The sequence below is a fragment of the Spea bombifrons genome, chromosome 1 (assembly GCF_027358695.1).
Source record: "Spea bombifrons isolate aSpeBom1 chromosome 1, aSpeBom1.2.pri, whole genome shotgun sequence".
In the NCBI taxonomy this organism is placed as follows: Eukaryota; Metazoa; Chordata; class Amphibia; order Anura; family Pelobatidae; genus Spea; species Spea bombifrons.
The window spans coordinates 78,542,048-78,560,776 of NC_071087.1; the positions used below are offsets into that span (position 1 = coordinate 78,542,048).

The following is an 18,729-nucleotide window of genomic DNA, read 5'->3' on the forward strand; positions in this document are numbered from 1 at the left end:
TTGAGTCCCCCACTACCAGCACCTGTCTGGCCTGCCCTGCGCTCCTCCTTCCCTCCTTACTGGAGCAGACACCCCTCTGGTGGTCAGAGGTAGTGACTTGCTGCAGTACTGCTAACTCTGAACTAACATCCCCCTCATCAGCCAACCGGGCAAACTTGTTGGGGTGTGCTAGATCAGGACTAGCCTCCCTGACGCTTTTTCCCCTACCCCGCCTTCTAACTGTAACCCAGCTAGCTGTCTGACTGTCCTGTACCTCCATCCCGCTATCCTCCCCCACCTCTACCCCGAGAGAGCTTGCTCAGTGAGCAGCAGACTCCTCTCCAAGTTGTCAATAGATCTGTGTTGCCAGTTGCTCCTCTAGACTCAGGATTTGTGCTTCCAAATGAGCAACCCGCACACATCTCGCACAGCAATATGCACCCTCGAAGCGCTGATCAAGGATTGCAAACATTGAGCAAGATGTACACCTGACCGCATTGCCAAACATGGAGGACATCTTGGCAATGGGGATAGCTCAAATAACTGGCAAAAACAGACAGTAAGGCGCAATATATATATAAATATATTATATGGAATCGCAAGGATTTATACTTTACCCTCCTTCTTGTCTTTTAACTCCTTCTTTGCTTGTAACTCCTCACTTAGAGATGTCACTTAGGAGATTTGCCTCAGCTCAGGATTCGCTTGTGTGTCCAAGCTAAATGCAACTGCAAAAGCCAAGCAGAACTCACAGAGAAGGTTACTTAATTAGCAACACACCTGAAATAGCCCCTTTTTTTTTGCTTTTTTCAACAAAACTTTACACTGAACACAACACAAACAAACACAGTGCTCCCCCTTGCAATAGTAATGTTTTAATGTATTATATATTTTAATGGAAAAAACAGTGCGTGGGTGAATAGCTGACAAATATTTATTACCTACACTATATACTAATCTTCCTCAGCATTTTGCCATAGACAGATCTTCCTTTATTAAGTTCCTTTACTCCAAGCCCTGGGCACATCCTTGCTACCCTGTATAACAAAACAATGTCCCTGAATACCCTAAATGAACTTTCCATATCTTGCCCTCTCTTCACTTTCACTCTCTAGACCTATCTCTCCCTTCTCTAGCCTAGTCACCCTCCCCCATGTTCACTTTCTCTGCTCCTCTCACAGTCTTCTGCGGCTCTCCCTCTCCTTGGCTCTGTATCATCTCCTCCATCTCATATTGGCAGGTTTCCTTTCATCCAATTAGCTTTTCTTTGGATACCATTTATATTCAGCACAGTCCAACAGGCAGCGAAGTCTCCTGACCCAAAATAACATACCCTTTTACTCACCCCAACACCCGCAATCCTCACTAAGCAATGCTGTGCCAAAGTAACTTATTATAGGGGTTGGCTGTGTTGGGTGCTTTACCCTCTGCTTGACCCCTGACCCCGTGCAATATGTCCCCCAAACACACTTTATAACAAATCTCCCCATCAGTCAGCATATTCTGGTCATGCTCATTACTCTTATTGCTCCCCGCCTGCCGCTTGTCCTTCCCCTGTACTCTGTGCTCCAGACTGTCTCGGAGAGCCAGCACAGCCAGGGGACCCATTTCCCAGCTGATGGATTCCGATGCTGAGATGACAGATACATATGAAAAGCCAGCAGCAGACCCTTTAAATGTAACTTTAAATGACTCCTTCCATCGTCCCTTTCCCTGTCCTCCTGTCTACCCCCTCTGCTAATACCTGTCTGTGTAGTTTCAGTAAATGATTGGCAGTTTTATTCCATCGTCCTTTCACTTAGCCATTTACCAGTATGTATTATCATTATGTTTTATCTCTTTTTGTTTTCCTTCCTTCCTTTCATCAATATTTTTGACCTTCTCTCCTCCGTTTTTTTCTCTTCTTCTCCCTCCCCTCCTTCTGCTCTGTCAGTAGCTCCAGACTCCAGCTAACAGTAACAGAGCTGTTGCATTTCAGTATTTAGTCTGATGCCTCTTGGACTCATGCTGCTTTCCCTCCACTCACTATTCCTCCCCTGGCATACCTTACAATTGTAACTACATTTTCATTTCTCTCCTTATTTTATTTCCCTTTCATCATCTTTATCTGCTTCTTTGCCTCCTGTTACATTATTTTTTTCTCTGTTACTTCTCTCTGTTTCTTCCATTTCACTTTCCCTTAATCCATCATTTCCACCATCAAATACTTTCCCCACCACCTCCTTTTTTACTCCATGGATATTGTATACTGGCTCTGCTTATTCCTGGGTATGATCTGCAGTTTGATACCATGCTATGGACACCCACAGCCATGCCGTATCCTTGCACGTATTGGGCACACAGTCCGCCTTGGTGCCCTGTTGCCCTTAGCAGGACAGTCTCAGAGCAGGATACATAATTTTCTTTCCCGGATCAGCCGTAGCAGTTTGCTTCCCTATAACCTGAGTCTGGAGGTGGTCTCTGGAGCTCCTCGGGAAAGAGATCCAGCATCACTGGCTCGATGGCTATGCCAAGCATTAGTGGCACAGGGGGTGGCAGCGGTTCTTGCTTTCCCGCAGTCACAGGAGGAGCTGCTCCAGTTGGAGTTCCTGTCCAGTTTTTTGGAGGTTCCATTCCTCAGTATCCTTGAAAAGGAGCAGATCATGCCAATGCCTACCAAGGTAACCCTGTCAGACCAACTTGTTCTCATCAAAGTTTTTGTAGTTTTAGATACCCAAGCATGATTATCAATTTTCCCGAACTTAGTCTTCTTATGCTTTTTTTGTGACCTTTTACCAATTTTACAGTCCAAAAGAATACCTTCCCTTAGCCAGTTTACCCTTTCAAACCCAATACAAGTTTTTACATGTGGCAGAGGGTAAACCACTATCCACCATAATTGCATGTGTTCTTCTTGTTTTCACTACCACATTTTAAGTCCAGCACACCTGTTCCCACTAGATATTGCCCATACGTATAGCACTCAGGTTCATACCTTTTGTACTCAGTCTTGTCTTCTCAGTATTAATCTGCATTGGATAGCAGAAATATGTGCCAACTAGTTGGTGCTGAGTAGTCATTATACGTATTTGTGCTTTTTATGTCAGACATATGTGAGTCATTATTGATGCTGCCCTATATATGCATTTATGTGATGCTATAAATCTCCAGATGTCATGAACATTTGGTTTTGTCTGTGTGCTCAAATTTAAAATGTTCACTTTATGGCATTTGTTGGTCTTATATATCGTGCTGATTGTGGGACACTGAAGGTATGCTGTCCCTTGTGTATGCAGCACACATATGTATTTTCTCACTGAGAATGTAAATTGCCTTTATAATCACTGGACAGCAAAGAATATACACATATACAAAGAATATCACAATACAGGTGGATATCTTGCATAGGGACGTGTGACCCTTAGCTCTTACTGTAAGATACAATTTCTAATTATTTAGCAAATGTTTTGCAAAACTGCCAACTGTTAGGACAATCAATAGGTAGTATTTGGTAATGGTCCAGGTCATTAAGAACATCACCAGTTTGCGGAGGACTAGGTGATAGTAGAAGGTAGTCGGCCGTGTTTTATGATCTGCTTAAAAGGTTTGTAGTTTATTGTGGTATTCAGAGGTTCATGGTGTTATTCGACTGATTCCTCAATGCTGTCTTGTGCAAGGACAATTAAGGTCAGCTGGGGATGTGTGGACATTGTACTGTGCATTCAAGTATACATGGTGAACTAAGAGCTAAGCAACATTTTAAAATATAGTCTTGTGCAGCCCATCATATGAAAGGACACCTCTAGGAATTAAGAGGGGAGCTCTTTGGACACTTAATGCATCTGTATTTTTCTTCATTCTTTTTGTAGAATCCCTTCCACCTTCGAATGGACACCAGAGGCTCAGCACAAGCTCTTATGGAAGTTCTGAGCAGTGTTCTACAAAACAGCAGTGGGGAGGAAATGACCCTCATTACCTGCTATCCTTGGGACAGTGCCAATATACTGGACTACCTAACCACAAACACTACTCTAGTGACCCAAGCGGTGCTTAGTATTCACACCCTGGATGATTCTTCTGTAGCTACTTACCTGCAGCAGCAATTTGAGACCTTAAGTGATCCTCATGCCCCCTTGCTACTTCATGGGTGTGATGCCCGTCGTTCCTCTCTAGTTTTTCATGCAGCAAGGGAGTTTGGATTGAAAGCACATGAGTTTCACTGGATGATAGGACATCCGCTTAATGTGGAAGAAATGCAGACATATGGAATGCCATCAGGACTGCTAGCTTATGGTGAAGTCAGTCGACCAAGCTTGGAAAAATTTATAAGGGATGCTGTTGGGCTTGTTACGAGAGCTATTTCGAGTGCTGTTCGGGTAAGACCAGATCTTGCACTAATACAGAGCATGAGGAACTGCAATGACAAGCATGCAGTAAACAGTGAGTCTTCTGGCGTGTACCTGTCCAGGTAAGAAACCATACATATGAGGAAAGACACGAAAGAAACCGATGCAATCAGATCTGTTTCTTGTGCTTTTTCCGTGCATTAATCGGTATATGCATGTACGGAAGTGGGATCTTTACAGAAGTCTATATTCTGACTTTAAAATAATTTTTACTACTAGTATGACAACCACCTATAACATACACTATGTGTGAATTGTCCCAAGTGAACCTGTTTCCTCAAGGAGAAACACACTCGAATTTGAGTATGTTAATTATTCTGCAGCTTTATTATGTCGATATCAATATAATCAAAGCAATGGCGTACAGAATATGCTGCTCCTATACTGTAGCCATACATATTAACCCCTTAATGACAAAGCCCGTACAGGTACGGGCTCAAAATGCATTGTTTTCAATGGGTTTAGGGACCGCCCATTGTCCTAAAGGGGTTAATCATGGATGACTGGATAAATGTAGGTGTCCCAAGGAGGGCTAAGAAGGACCAAACAACTTAATTCTATTCTTTTTAAACAGATACAGTAGACGTCCTTACCAGCTTTTGTGTTGCCTTCATCAGGACACCCAGCTCCACTTTCATAACTATAATGTTTTCTTAGCTTTTGTTGATGATATCTCTTTTCCCCACAGGTTTTTAGCCAATACATCCTTCACTGGACAAACAGGACATGTTTATGTTATGGACACCAATATTATCCACACTGATCATCACTACAAAATTTGGAGTTTAGTACGGGACTCACTGGGGGATCCAACTTGGGTTACTGTGGGTGCCTGGAATGAAGGCAAGTTGGAGGTGGAAGAGGGTTTATGGCAAAAGCGCATACAGCAGCAGCGAGAACCGCCAGCAGAGGTGTCTACACGTACAAAGCTCAGAGTGGTTACACTAGTTGAGCACCCCTTTGTGTTTACTCGAAAGGTGGATGCAGATGGCAGTTGCCCAGCTGGCCAGATGTGTCTTGATCCGCGGACAAACAGCACTGCTTTGCTCAACATACTCTTTGAAGAGCTCAACTCACCAAATGGCTCAGTGCCTTTTGAATACAAGACTTGCTGCTATGGCTACTGTATTGACTTGCTGGAAAAGCTATCTGAGGACTTGCAGTTTGAATTTGAGCTGTACATTGTTGGAGATGGGAAATATGGGGCGAGAAAGGGCGAGCGCTGGACAGGATTAGTTGGAGATTTACTGAGTGGAGCTGCCCACATGGCTGTCACATCCTTCAGCATAAACTCTGCACGTAGCACTGTTATAGATTTCACCAGCCCATTTTATTCAACCAGTTTGGGCATCCTAGTTCGTATGCGAGACACTGCTTCCCCAATTGGAGCATTCATGTGGCCATTGCACTGGACAATGTGGGTAGGAATATTTGTTGCCTTGCACCTCACCGCATTGTTCCTTACCTTCTACGAGTGGAAAAGTCCATTTGGGATGACGCCCCATGGCCGCAACCGTTTGAAGATCTTCTCCTATTCTTCTGCTCTTACCCTTTGTTATGCCATCCTCTTTGGGAGGACTGTGTCTAGTAAAACTCCCAAATGTTGCACAGGTCGAGTTCTCATGAACCTCTGGGCCATTTTCTGTCTTCTTGTACTGTCCAGCTATACAGCAAACCTGGCTGCAGTGATGGTGGGAGACAAAACCTTTGAAGCTCTATCAGGAATCCATGACCCTAAGGTGCATAGTGCATATATATATATATAGTTTAATTGTTAAAATGTCAGTTATTTTTATATGAACTATGCAATTTATAAGATATGTTTATCTGTTGTTACAGCTCCATCACCCTTCTCAGGGCTTCCGCTTTGGTACAGTGTGGGAAAGCAGTGCAGAGCAATATATAAAGAAAAGTTTTCCCGAAATGCACAACTACATGCGCAGATTCAGTGTCCCGTCTACATCAGACGGGGTGCGTATGTTGAAGTGAGTAGCAGTTATATAATGCTTGACCTTTAAAATGAAAGTATATGCTTATGGATTAGTGAAGCAAACTACATTGACTGTCCCTCTAGCAGGGGAGGGCTGGCAGCCTAAGGCCTGGGGGGCAAGTCTAGTCAACTGGCCCATTGCACCATCAAAGCGGCTGCGAGCGACATTGAAAGCGGCCGTCGTGCGGCAGTCACTCCACCAGCGCCTAATGAAATTAAAGTGGCTGGCGTGCACACACCGCATGCCTCAGCTCTTCATCCCACCCCTTTTAAGACGTGGGAAGAGGAGCTGAGGCATGGCCGTTGGGTCTGACAGCCGCATGATGCAGGGGCGTACCTAGAGTATTTGGCACCTGTGGCAGATCCTGTATGTGGCACCCCCACACACTTTAAAACTGCATAGTTTCTATGGTTAGGCAAATATTGACAGGGGTACAGCAAAATTGTTATCATTATATACTTAGGGATTATGCGGTACCACCGTCATTGTGTGCCTATACATTGAGCCAGACACTGACAACCCCTATCACAATATACTAAGCCAAACATTGATGTGGTGTAGGCTTACCACTTTAGTGACTGGCATAGTATATAGTAGGGACGCACCGAAATGAAAATTCTGGACTGAAACTGAAAATTCAGCATTCACTTGGCCAAAACTGAAAAAAAAAAAAAAAAAACTTTAAAATACTTTATTAAAAGTAACACCAAAATTAGACAAAAAAATCAATAACAATGTTAACATATACCGTATTTGCTCGATTATAAGACGAGGTTTTTTTCAGAGCAAATGCTCTGAAAAATACCCCTCGTCTTATAATCGGGGTCGTCTTCTAATCAGACCTCAAATAGAGGTCTGATTAGGAGACTAAGATCCAGATCCCCCGCACCGCTGCAGGGGACCTGGATCCTCCTGTCGTCGCCCCCCACCCCCCCACACACACTTACCGGTGCTTCCGGAGGTGAAGTTGGCAGCGGGGGTTTGTATGCGTCCGTCGCAAATACCTTCCCCGACTGTCAGAGATCAGACTTCAAGAGTTCCTGATCTCTGACAGCCGGGGAAGGTATTTGCGACGGACGCATACAAACCCCCGCTGCCAACTCCACCTCCTTCCGGCTGCCGCGGAATGAGACGTCAACCCGCTGCCCCGGCAATACAGCAGGAAATTGGAAGCACCGGTAAGTAAGAGTGTGTGTGTGTGTGTGTGTGTGTGTGTGTGTGTGTGTGTGTGTGTGGGGCATTTCTGGAATGCCTTACACCCCTATATGCCACTCTGGCACTTAGGGGGTTAAAAGGCATATTATGGGGCAGAGTGGCATATAGGGAGGTATAAGGCATTTCAGGAGGCAGAGTGGCGTTAAGGGGGCATTTAATAGTGCACTCTGCCTCCTGAAATGCCTTATACCTCCCTATATGCCACTCTGCCCCATAATATGCCTTTTAACCCCCTAAATGCCAGAGTGGCATATAGGGGTATAAGGCATTTCTGGAGGCAGAGTGCTCTATATAATGCCTTTTAACTCCCTTAATGCCACTCTGCCTCCTGGAATGCCTTATACCTCCCTATATGCCACTCTGCCCCATAATATGCATTTTAACCCCCTAAATGCCAGAATGGGATATAGGGGTATAAGGCATTTCTGGAGGCAGAGTGGCACATAGGGGGTCAAAAGGCATACCATGGGGCACAGTGGCATATAGAGGGTTAAAAGGCATATCATGGGCCACAGTGCCATATTGGTGTGGCAAGCCTGGGGGCAGATGTGCGTAACTGGGGGACAGGTTGGAAAATACAAGAAATAAAAACAAAAAAAAAATATTTTTCTCAATCATAGCTTTTATTAAAAAAAATAGTTTACATGAATTAACATTTACTGGTAAAACTTTTTTCCTTTAGGGTCGTCTTATATTCAGGCTTTTTCTTTTTTTCCTAAGTTAATATTCAGATTTTGGGGGGTCGTCTTATAATCAGGGTCGTCTTATAATCGAGCAAATACGGTATATATATATATATATATATATATATATATACACACACACATATATATAACAACAATCACAATCCTATCATGCCCAGGTTCTAGCATGTGCTGGCTGACTTAGCATGATAGGAGTGTGATTGCTGTTTGCAATTATATATATATATATATATATATATATATATATTAATACTGTCATTGAATTATTATGTCCAATAAAAGTGTTAACACACTGAAGTTGGACCAAAAAAACAATTTATAACAGCAATCACACTCCTATCATGCCTAGGCAGCCACTACATGCTGGAATCTGGGCATGAAAGGAATGTGATTAGGACTCCCTATGCCAAGCTATCCCCCAACACTTACACATCCATGCTATCTGAAACCCTCATTCACAAAAATTCAGCATAACACCCATCACTCTCAAACACTTACATTCAGCATAACACCCATCACTCTCACACATTTACTAATCCACTCTCCCTGAATCTTGTCCTACCTTTTCTTCTGTCACTCTCACTTTTCCTCCTCCTCCTCTTCTTCTTCTTCTTCTTCTTCTACTTCTTCTTCTTCTTCTTCTTTCTGTCCTTCCGGTATACTGAGCGCGGAAGACGGTGGGCGTGGCTTCAGTGTTGTGCGCCGGGATTTGACATCAAGTCCCGGCGCACAGCCACAGTTGCCGCGCGCATTGTTTCTGAAGGCACCCCTCAGATGAGTGGCAGCCGGGGCGGACCGCCCCCCCCCCCCGCCAGGTACGCTACCGGCATGACGGCCGCTTAGTTTTTAACTTTGGGGCTGCATTGAATGCTCGTCTGCCGGTTGTCCGTCCAGCCCACCGGCCCGGATTTAGGGTGGCCTGGGGGGCAATTCCCCCCCTGCCCCCCGGCCCAGCCTGCCCCTGCCCTCTAGTAAGTGAACTAATCAACACTTGTCTGTTATACACCACTCTTTATGCTGCAAACAATAGTCGTGTTGATCTGGAGCACAGGGTATCTGTGAAGATGCTCACACAAGCCTGTCAATCATTCCCCAAATCCGATGTAAATCCAGCAGGGGATGTTCCAGGGTGTTTCTCAACTGCTGTTCCTGCAGGTGCATATAGGATTTGAAAAGCCTAACGGCTCGTCACAATTCACAGCCACCCATCCTCAAATTTGTGGATTGATCATGCTTGCCTTAATGGTTAGGCCATTATTTTTGGAACTTATTTGTGTGATTACGGTGAGAATCATCACAGACTGTGAGAATCCGCACGACTCATTATATAGTTATTCAGACACAGACGGCAGTACAGCGTGACTCCCATTATTATATAGTGAGCCAGACACGGACGGTGGTACAGCATGACTCCCATCACTTAATACTGAGACAGTATCAACTTTGCTGATTTTGACATACTTAGCGTAAGAGGTACGGCCCTGCAACACACGCAGACTAGGTGACATCCCAAAATGTAGAGCGTATAATGTGTATTGCCATAAGGTGCTTTTCTGTGTTTCCAAGCAAGTGCCTTTAGAAAGGAAGACCTCAGAAACAAAATTCACCAAGGACACTAGAAATCTTGGAGCAGCCCTGCTGATGCTTCTGTATCTACACTGGTTTTTGGTGCAGGGTGACAGGGGTGTTAATGAGATCACTGAAGTCATTAGGAGGCAACCTCACGCACAGCATCAGTCCATTACTGAAAGGGAATTAGAGGGGGTGTAATAGTTGTTTGGTAATTTTATATGATGTATTCTTTAACAGTAGGAAGCAGCAAAATTACCTTTGTGTACAATATCTGGCACTCTACCAGTTATGAACTACAACTCCCCCTCCGACATTCAGTAATGCTTCAATGTAGAAGAACTTGATGAGAGTTAATTCTATACAAAATAACATAAGCTCAATACAGACTTTAAAATGTAGTTTTAACTTTTTAGTTCATAATCATATTGCACAAGTGTCTGTATATATATGGCAGTAGAAAAGATGGCAAAATGGGTCAACGGCAATAAATAACATTTTTATCAGTGAAACATAGCTAGTTCCTTTTCAAGATGTATTTTCATCCAGGCAGCCATTTTGTCTGCTAGCTTCCTTGACAAGTTATATCTGGATTTTGTTTTACCAGTTAATGTAAAGTTCTCCTAGATGTCAGGAACTAAATACACAGGGCTTGAATGGTAGGACAGGGGTGATCAAACAGTGTGCCTCCAACTGCTTTTATATTACTATTCTCATAGTAAACTTACAGTTTCCTTCTGCTGCACTTATGTAGCCAAGGGTATAGTAAGCCAAGAGTTCCTACTACTCTACCCCTAATAATGTTCCTTGGAAATACTAATGACTCACTATATATATATATATATATATATATATATATATATATATATATATATATATATATAGTACCCTATAACGCAGAGCCATTAGAGATGATAAATGTCTTATTTTTCTTACAGGACTGATCCACCGATACTCAATGCTTTTATCATGGATAAAGCCCTACTGGATTATGAAGTATCCATTGACTCTGACTGCAAACTGCTCACAGTGGGAAAACCCTTTGCTATAGAAGGTAAGGAAAGTGGCTATAACTGTACCGGTCCAAGAGGTGGGATAATTCCATACCTCAGAATACCTCTGATGTCTTTGTCATTAAGGGGTTAAAAAGTGTAATTAACACATTCCTGACTTGTTATTCCTCCTTCTGTAGGTTATGGAATTGGGCTGCCCCAGAACTCACCTCTAACGTCAAACATTTCAGAGTTCATCAGTCGCTACAAATCGTCTGGATTCATGGATACACTCCATGACAAGTGGTACAAAATGGTACCCTGTGGAAAGAGGGTCTTTGCTGTGACTGAGGTAATACCCCATCAGTCCATTTCACTGGCAATTAGATAGGTACAGTAGTTTCCTGTAGGGAAATTCATTTTGTTTGTTTTATTTTTATTTCATTTTTTTTTTTTTTTAGAGAGCATACATTGAGCATTTCTATGTTATTCTCTGAAGCTCCACTGAATGGTGTAGTCAATCTTACAGAGGTAAAACAAAACAATATCAGGGTAATCTATTCAAAGACTTGCACTAAAATGTATTTGGAAATAGCCCACTGAGAAATCACAGAAAAAGGGGAAAAGTGCAAAATAAATATGTAAAATTTAACTTTTAATCCAAAAACAACATGTTTATGAAAACAATCAGAAAATGCAAACAAAAAAACCCATAAAAAGCTGACAGTAATGTTATTTTGTGATCAGCCACTTACATTAAAAAGTAATTTGCATATTTATTTATTTGTTTAATGTATAAGCTTATATATAATATTGCTAATATGCTAATAGACTGCTAATATATAGATTAGTCTATATGAGATTTATATCAATAGTTTATAGGAGACACGTTATTGTCCGCTCTTGAATTTCTTTTGTTGTACCAGAGACTGCTTTTCTGTTCTGCAGACGCTCCAGATGGGTATATATCATTTTTCCGGCCTGTTTGTTCTCCTTTGCATTGGATTCTGTGGGTCACTCCTCACTTCACTTGGCGAGAGGGTAGTCTTTTATCTAATTCTGCCCCGTATCAGGAGGAGGCGCAGATTTAAATACTGGCTTCATACCAGTCAGGTGAGCATGAATATCATAAGCAGGAATGCTAACCTATATTGCTATTACTAAGCAATTCACTGTGTTTTTATACATGCACAGATGTCCCGAGCCTCCCTGTAACACTCAAGAATATCTTTGATGAATGCTCTTTTTCACACTTTCCTTCACTTTCACGCTTTCTCAAACTCTCATTCACACTCTCTGAAGCGCTCTCTCAATGTCTATCTCGACCATTTCGTGTCCCTGTCTCATTTTCCACAGCTCTGATTCCTCTCTTGCCTTCTTGCTTCTTGTTCGTCTCCTTCCTTCTGTCTTCATTCATTGTCCACTTCTCCCCGGTACCAGCTCCATTAACCAGGTCTTCTAGACCACTTCCTGAGAAGGACAGAGCCTTCGCCCTGACCCTTTCCTCCGATTAGAGGAATGAAGGAGAGGCTATCTCAGTGGGGTGTGCCATGGCTCTGCCTTTTGCAGAAATACTCAAAATATTGCAGATGGATTCACAGAGAAAGAGAAGTATTTTTGAATTATTCTGCCTTCTTTAAGTACTTCTGCACAAGGGTGGAGCCACTGGGACTGCCTTTCCTCCTTTCATCCAATCGCAGTCAGCAGAGGAGGTAGAGGGACATTGAGAAAGAGTGTGAGTAAGCGTTAGAGTGAGTGAGAGTACATAGGCAATAAAATGCAAATGAAAATTCAGAGCTCTGCTTCATCTTCGTTTCTTTCATTAAGGTACCTACTCTTTTCAGACATTTGTACATATTAACTATTTGAATCCACAAATCTAATATGGACAAAAAAAATTCTAACAATATGAAACTAAGGAAATATTGCATGCCCCCCCAACTGTCTCGATTTAGGTGGGACATTCCCGATTTTGGGTCTCTGTCCCCCCGTCCCGCCTATCCCTTCCTCTGTCCCGCTTTGCAGGGGCAGAAGAAGGGTGAGGGCAGGGCTGGACTTTCCCGGTGGGGCTGCAGGTCCGTGGGCCAGGCGGCCGGCAGAATAACATTCAAAACAGCCGCTGAGCAGCTGCGAGCGAAAAGCATCTCCCGGCCGCCGGCGCTGAATGAAATTAAAGGGGCTGGCGTGCATGCACATCGCCACCCAATGGCCGTGCCTCAGCTATTCGTCCCACCCCTTTTAAGACTTTTTCTCTGTAACATTGAACTGAGCTTCCATTGAAATCAGTGGGCCAAGTAGCAGCCGGTCAAACATCCTACTAAAAATTGATGGTCAGCTAGCATACACATGATGACCAGCTGATATCAGTAGAAGCTCTGTTCCCATATTCCTTTAAGTATGTTTCATGCTTACACTTCCTGGTGTTTCAACAATAAAGGATATGTGCACTGATATACACGAAGTAGAGTGCATTAGAGTACCTTAGTATACATAAAAATAATTTTAGGGTTATCCCTTAAAGCTTAGTATTATTTAACAAACTTGTTGATGAGCTGTGTATATTACAAATACACTTTCCCTAACACCTACATGAGCATAATTTTTTAATCGTTTCCACATTTTATTTGCTACCTTTCCTTAACTTTTCTTCTCAACAGAAAATTCATCGAGCTTTGAACACAAACTGTGAAAATGACAATGTGCATCCACCTAAGCCGGACAAACGGTGAGGAAATCTTGAAAGTGTATCAGTACACTCAATTACACGTAAAAACTGTATTGTTAGAGTATATGAAAGTTGTCATCCACAACATACACACATCTATTTATTCATGATTATATGTTTATGGATAACACACAAATACACTTTGCCTACTTTGACTTTTTCTATTTTTGTTGTTCCACAATCTCTTCCATCCAGTAAAACATTGCTACTTCTGTTCTCTCTCAACTCTTCTGAGGTCCTGTCTCCACCTTTATTTATCATTTATCGTATTCCCTTTATGCACTCTTCTTCGCACTCCTCTTAGTCTGAATTCATCCCTCTTCTAGTAAGACACTTTATGTTTTCCCTCTGACAGCTGTAACCTTCAGAAAGATGTTCCAGCTGAGCCTCAGTCTGTTTGGAACAACTTGAGACGGACCCCTATCCGCCAGGAGAAGAGAGTACACTTTAAGCTGGAGAATGCAAATATCAAGGATAGTCCATGTGAGAATGGACGGGGTAACAAAGAGAAGGAACTGAAAGAGCTGGAGATGAAGATTGAGGCTATGAAGGACCAGCTGAGAGTGGCTCTAGTCAGGAAAAGTGAGCTGATGGTGATCTTGCAGTCCCCCTGCACCACTCCTACCAAACTGGGCGACAGATGATACATCTATTTACTATAATGAAATTCTGACCATTATTATATCTTGCAATGTATTTTTTTACTCCTTTTAATGAAGATTGGCAGGTAGTTCATCTATAAATGATCAATACCGTTTCATGAGATGATAGAGCAACATAAGTAGACCAGATCCATTACGTACCAGGTCAGGTTTCAAGAAGGTTCACGTATTTTTTTTTAAGGTGACAAGTGGGCAAACACCTTATCCCAGGAGCTGTAAGGGATCTTGGTATGTGTTAGGTCCATCATACAAATAATATCCCTGAACTCACAGTAAAAAGAATGTTGCATGTTGAATGGGATGTTACTGAAAGCGACCTCATTGCCTGGTAGCGCACAACATATATTATTAGTTCAAAGATAACAGATTTTATTTGTATACACCTGACGAAGAAATCATTTTTACTCCATTTTCTCTTTGAATAATTAAACTATATCCATTTTTATTATTAGGAGGTCAGCAGCTTATATGTATTAATTAACATGATTTTTGTATAATGTATATTAAGAATTATATCTGTTAAAAATGTTAGAAATGTATAGATTACTTAGGACTTTCCTTACAACTGGCTGTACAGATAATGCTGTTCAGTCAGTCCAACCTACAGAATTGTTTTGGTTCACAATGAATCATGTAATATAAAGTTATAGGAACGGCGTGTCAGCGTCTAACTTTAGAATTATGGGTAAAAGTTGTGTGGAGCAGAACACAAATAGAAGGTAGACATTTTATTGACCTTTTGGAGGTTATTTAAAGCAATAAATGATGTTAAAGGGAAGGTTATATGTAAATGGTGCTACACTGGCTATATGGAACAATAAGATCTAGTAGCAGATATTGCACATTAGAGTAGTGTATTAGTAGTCTAAATAGAAGTAGGAGGATAGGCTGTACGGTACATTTTATCATATGCATACACCTTAAATTGACTGGTTTACGTGATCAGACCAATTATTTGAATCAATGAAACATTATACAGAGGCGTTATGTGAGGCAGCAGGAACAATAGAGTTCTTATTACTTGCCCTCATTTATACATATCCAGGTACTCTATAAGGTTATAGAGCTATGCAAAAAAAATTACAAAAACTTAATAAAAAAACGTTTATGTAAAATGGAGTATCTTCTTTTATAGTCTTCTCCTCTTCTTATATCATCCATAACATAATTATATCTTCATGTGTAAAACGCAGAAAAATATTCAAAAACAATATCTTTAATGCACCACATATTAAAAAAAAAGAAACATAGACATGTACTTGCATGTAGGAGTTTACATGCTCCTGCAATATAGTATTTTCTGAAGAATAAATCATAACATACGGCACCAGGTTTACATTGTCTGGGACTGTTGTGTTAGGGGCAAACGAATAGGATTAGTGGAACGGAGAACAAAAGACCCAGAGAGGGTCCTTTCAGTCTGAGGTGTGCCATGACCGACGTACCAGGTAGGCCTATAGCGGGCCACCCCGTAAACAGAAAAATGAAAGAAAGGATAGAGGAGGAAAGAGGAAATAAAAGGAAGGAAACGAATAGGTAGGGGCAGGGAGGGCAATATTAGGAGCTGTAACGTAGCTGTGGAAGGGAGAGGCATTGGTTAAATAACCATTGCCCCTCCCACAACTACAGGCTAATATACATCAGCCTTCACATTTATGTATTAGGGTCTTGTCCTTGCTTAAATGCATCTCTGTTACCCAGGTTCAAAACCAATACCTCCCAACTGTCCTGATTTGAATAGGAAAACTTCAGATTTTGACACTCTATCCCGTTGTGCTGCCAAGCTGTACCTCTGTCCTGCTTTTCAGGAGTCCGAAGGACAGCATAATTTGGGACCACAATCCCCTGGTCCAAAATCTGTGTCCCAGTGATAGAAGTTGGGAGGTGTGCAAATCTCAACCCTAATGGGGCTGTGATATAAAGTACCATCCAAGATCAAGACCCTCCAAGAGCAGCATGTTTGCCGAACTAATGGCTCCCTCAGATCAGATGGATATATTCTCTATGAATATTTTTCTGCTTTTTATGCCTGAGGACATTATTATGTTATGAATTAAACAGATAATATAAGAAGAGAAGAACATAAGTCCCCTTGCCCCAAAACCTGTTGGCAGCTTGGGCGCTCAGTCGCCCTGGTGTGCTGCTGCTCAATGGCTTGGTTATAGGAGAGATCTCTGATCTCCATAATCGACACATTGATACTGTTGAAGACTGCTGAGTGTACACAGAAATCTAAAGGGCACCATGACTATTGGTAAATATCTCTATAGCCATGTCCCTTCCTGGGACAAATGAACAATAATCACCTGTTTCACCTGGAAAGGCATGATAGATATCCAACAAGACCGGAGGTCTGCTAGTAAGTGTAGGGGATACTGGACACAGTGGTTTCATAGATTTAAAGAGACTCCAAACATAAATGAAAAAAATGGCTTCTGTTTGGGTTTTAGACAGTACTGGGAATTATAAGAAAACTGCGTACTTTTTAAATGATGTACTTTACTTTCTGCCAACTCAAAAGCTGATCCGCTCCAGGGGTGTGCTGAGAGCATCTGGGTGCATCTCCAGCCAGACTGGCAGTGGGATCAGCATGATTCCTGCATTCTTATTTGGTAAGGCTAGCTGGGACAGACTGCACCTTTAAGAAACCTACGTAAATAGATATTTTTTATTTAAGGGTTTTGAGGCATTTGTATGGCCATCCCAACCAAAAATAGATGCAGGGCATAGACTTCATTATGACATTCCTGTATTAACTACACAGGCTGCAACGTACGAAATATAAGCAGTAATCAAGAATAGGTCAAGTATAGATAATGAAACAATTTCAACAGTCCAAAAAAAAAATTAAACTTTTATAAAAATAACATACCATTGTGTGTGATATTTATGTTTTTACCTAGGGATCCTGTTTGCAGCGAAATCTGAAAGTAGATTGACTTTTGGGATGTGGGGACGTGATTTCATGATGATATCACTGTGGTTCCTATCGTTCTCATTTTATTTTCGTAATTGTATTTATTTTATTGCCTTAGTATTGATCACACAGAGCAGGACACCAAAGTCCTACTCTTCCCGGAACCTTCCAGTGCGTATTAGCAGTGACACCTATTGGAAGGGAATCTCACAATTGCTCATTCAAACAATGAAGATATACGGACACCTGTGCAGTTACACCAAAAATGTCAGCAAAGAACCGGCAATACTATCTAGGAGAGTCTAAGTTGTCTTCAGATATCCCTGCTGCACAAGGGACGTAACAGTACACCTCCAGGGCATTAAAGGGTTAAAGTGCTTTGTAAGTACTTACGTCATCCAAGCACGGATGAAGTGCCCACTACAGGTAAGTATTGCGCATTGTATATACAGTACATTGTGCTAGCAAATGTATTATATATACACAAATAATTGTTCCTGGGAACTGCCAATAAACCTGTCAGAGCGCTGTGCATGCTTGCACATTCATCAAGTATGTCCTCTCTGATTCCAAAGGTTGTGCATACACGAATGCATCAACATCACTCTGACATAATGGAGAAGAGTATGTGCGTGCGTGCGTTGCACAAAGCAGCCGTACTTGAAGTTTCTTTACCTATGCAATATTACCATCAGCAAAGAAACAATGTGAGAGAAATTAAAAATGCATAATACATTTCCAGCTTTACAATGTATAGCCCCTACAAAGTGACCTCCCTCTCACAAGCCAGTGCTACAGCTGTCTTGTATGGCACTTGTGCCAAATCCCTCCATGCTGTTGCAATTTACAAAGTTTTAGAGAGGACACTTAGCTGTCACATGTATTAAAGTGCATAATTTGATAATCCATCTAAAGGAATAACTTAAAACAATATATAAATATTGATTATACCTACTCACTACAGATCCAACTCTTTGGTTTTACTCTAAAAAATAAAAAGGTTATGGAACACACCATTATAAACCATTCAAAACCTGTTACCCAATGCAAATTTGCTGAATGAGGAGGAATCCCTTGTATTATGTTGTGAAAGGGACAGGTTCAGAAAAAAGTATTCTATCTATTAATAGCCCAATTGTGATGAGATACATGATTGGCAATTCGCCAACCATGTATCACATATGTGGTTAGCACTGAAAGGGTTAAACCTTATCTCATGCCTCATAAAACATTTTAAGCTGTTTTCATAATGCATTATTTTACCTATAGAAGAAAACGTTTTACTCAGCGACAGAGCTGTAAATGAATCAGCACCACTCCTGTAGGGATGAGTTGGCCATAAAGAGCGCTTAACGCAGGAAGTGAAGGAATGTCACTGCCCACTGCCCCAAATGTAATATCTTGCACCAGAACACATTATTCAAACGTGTGATTCTACAAGTGTTCATTCATATTCCCAAAATGCATTTTATGTGCATACATTATCGTACCCATTTGTACTTTCCATGTTATACATACAGACCTGAACAGTGTACGCTACCCTTTCCTTTTCTGACAGATCTCTCAGGGCACTAGGCTCAGGATATAATA

General features: G+C 41.8%; 2 protein-coding genes across 2 annotated transcripts in view; one reads left to right on the forward strand and one right to left on the reverse strand.

Moving 5' to 3' along the window:
* Window positions 1-18,729, reverse strand: part of POLR2E (RNA polymerase II, I and III subunit E) — a 151,689-nt gene that overhangs the window by 40,805 nt on the left and 92,155 nt on the right. The gene's annotated exons all lie outside the window — the stretch shown is intronic.
* Window positions 2,214-14,587, forward strand: GRIN3B (glutamate ionotropic receptor NMDA type subunit 3B). Its single transcript, XM_053464666.1, has 9 exons — window positions 2,214-2,639; window positions 3,828-4,426; window positions 5,053-6,103; window positions 6,204-6,349; window positions 10,782-10,897; window positions 11,036-11,187; window positions 11,784-11,948; window positions 13,493-13,560; window positions 13,916-14,587. The coding sequence occupies exons 1-9, from the start codon at window positions 2,214-2,216 to the stop codon at window positions 14,202-14,204; spliced, it is 3,012 nt and encodes a 1,003-aa protein (XP_053320641.1). The 3' UTR covers window positions 14,205-14,587.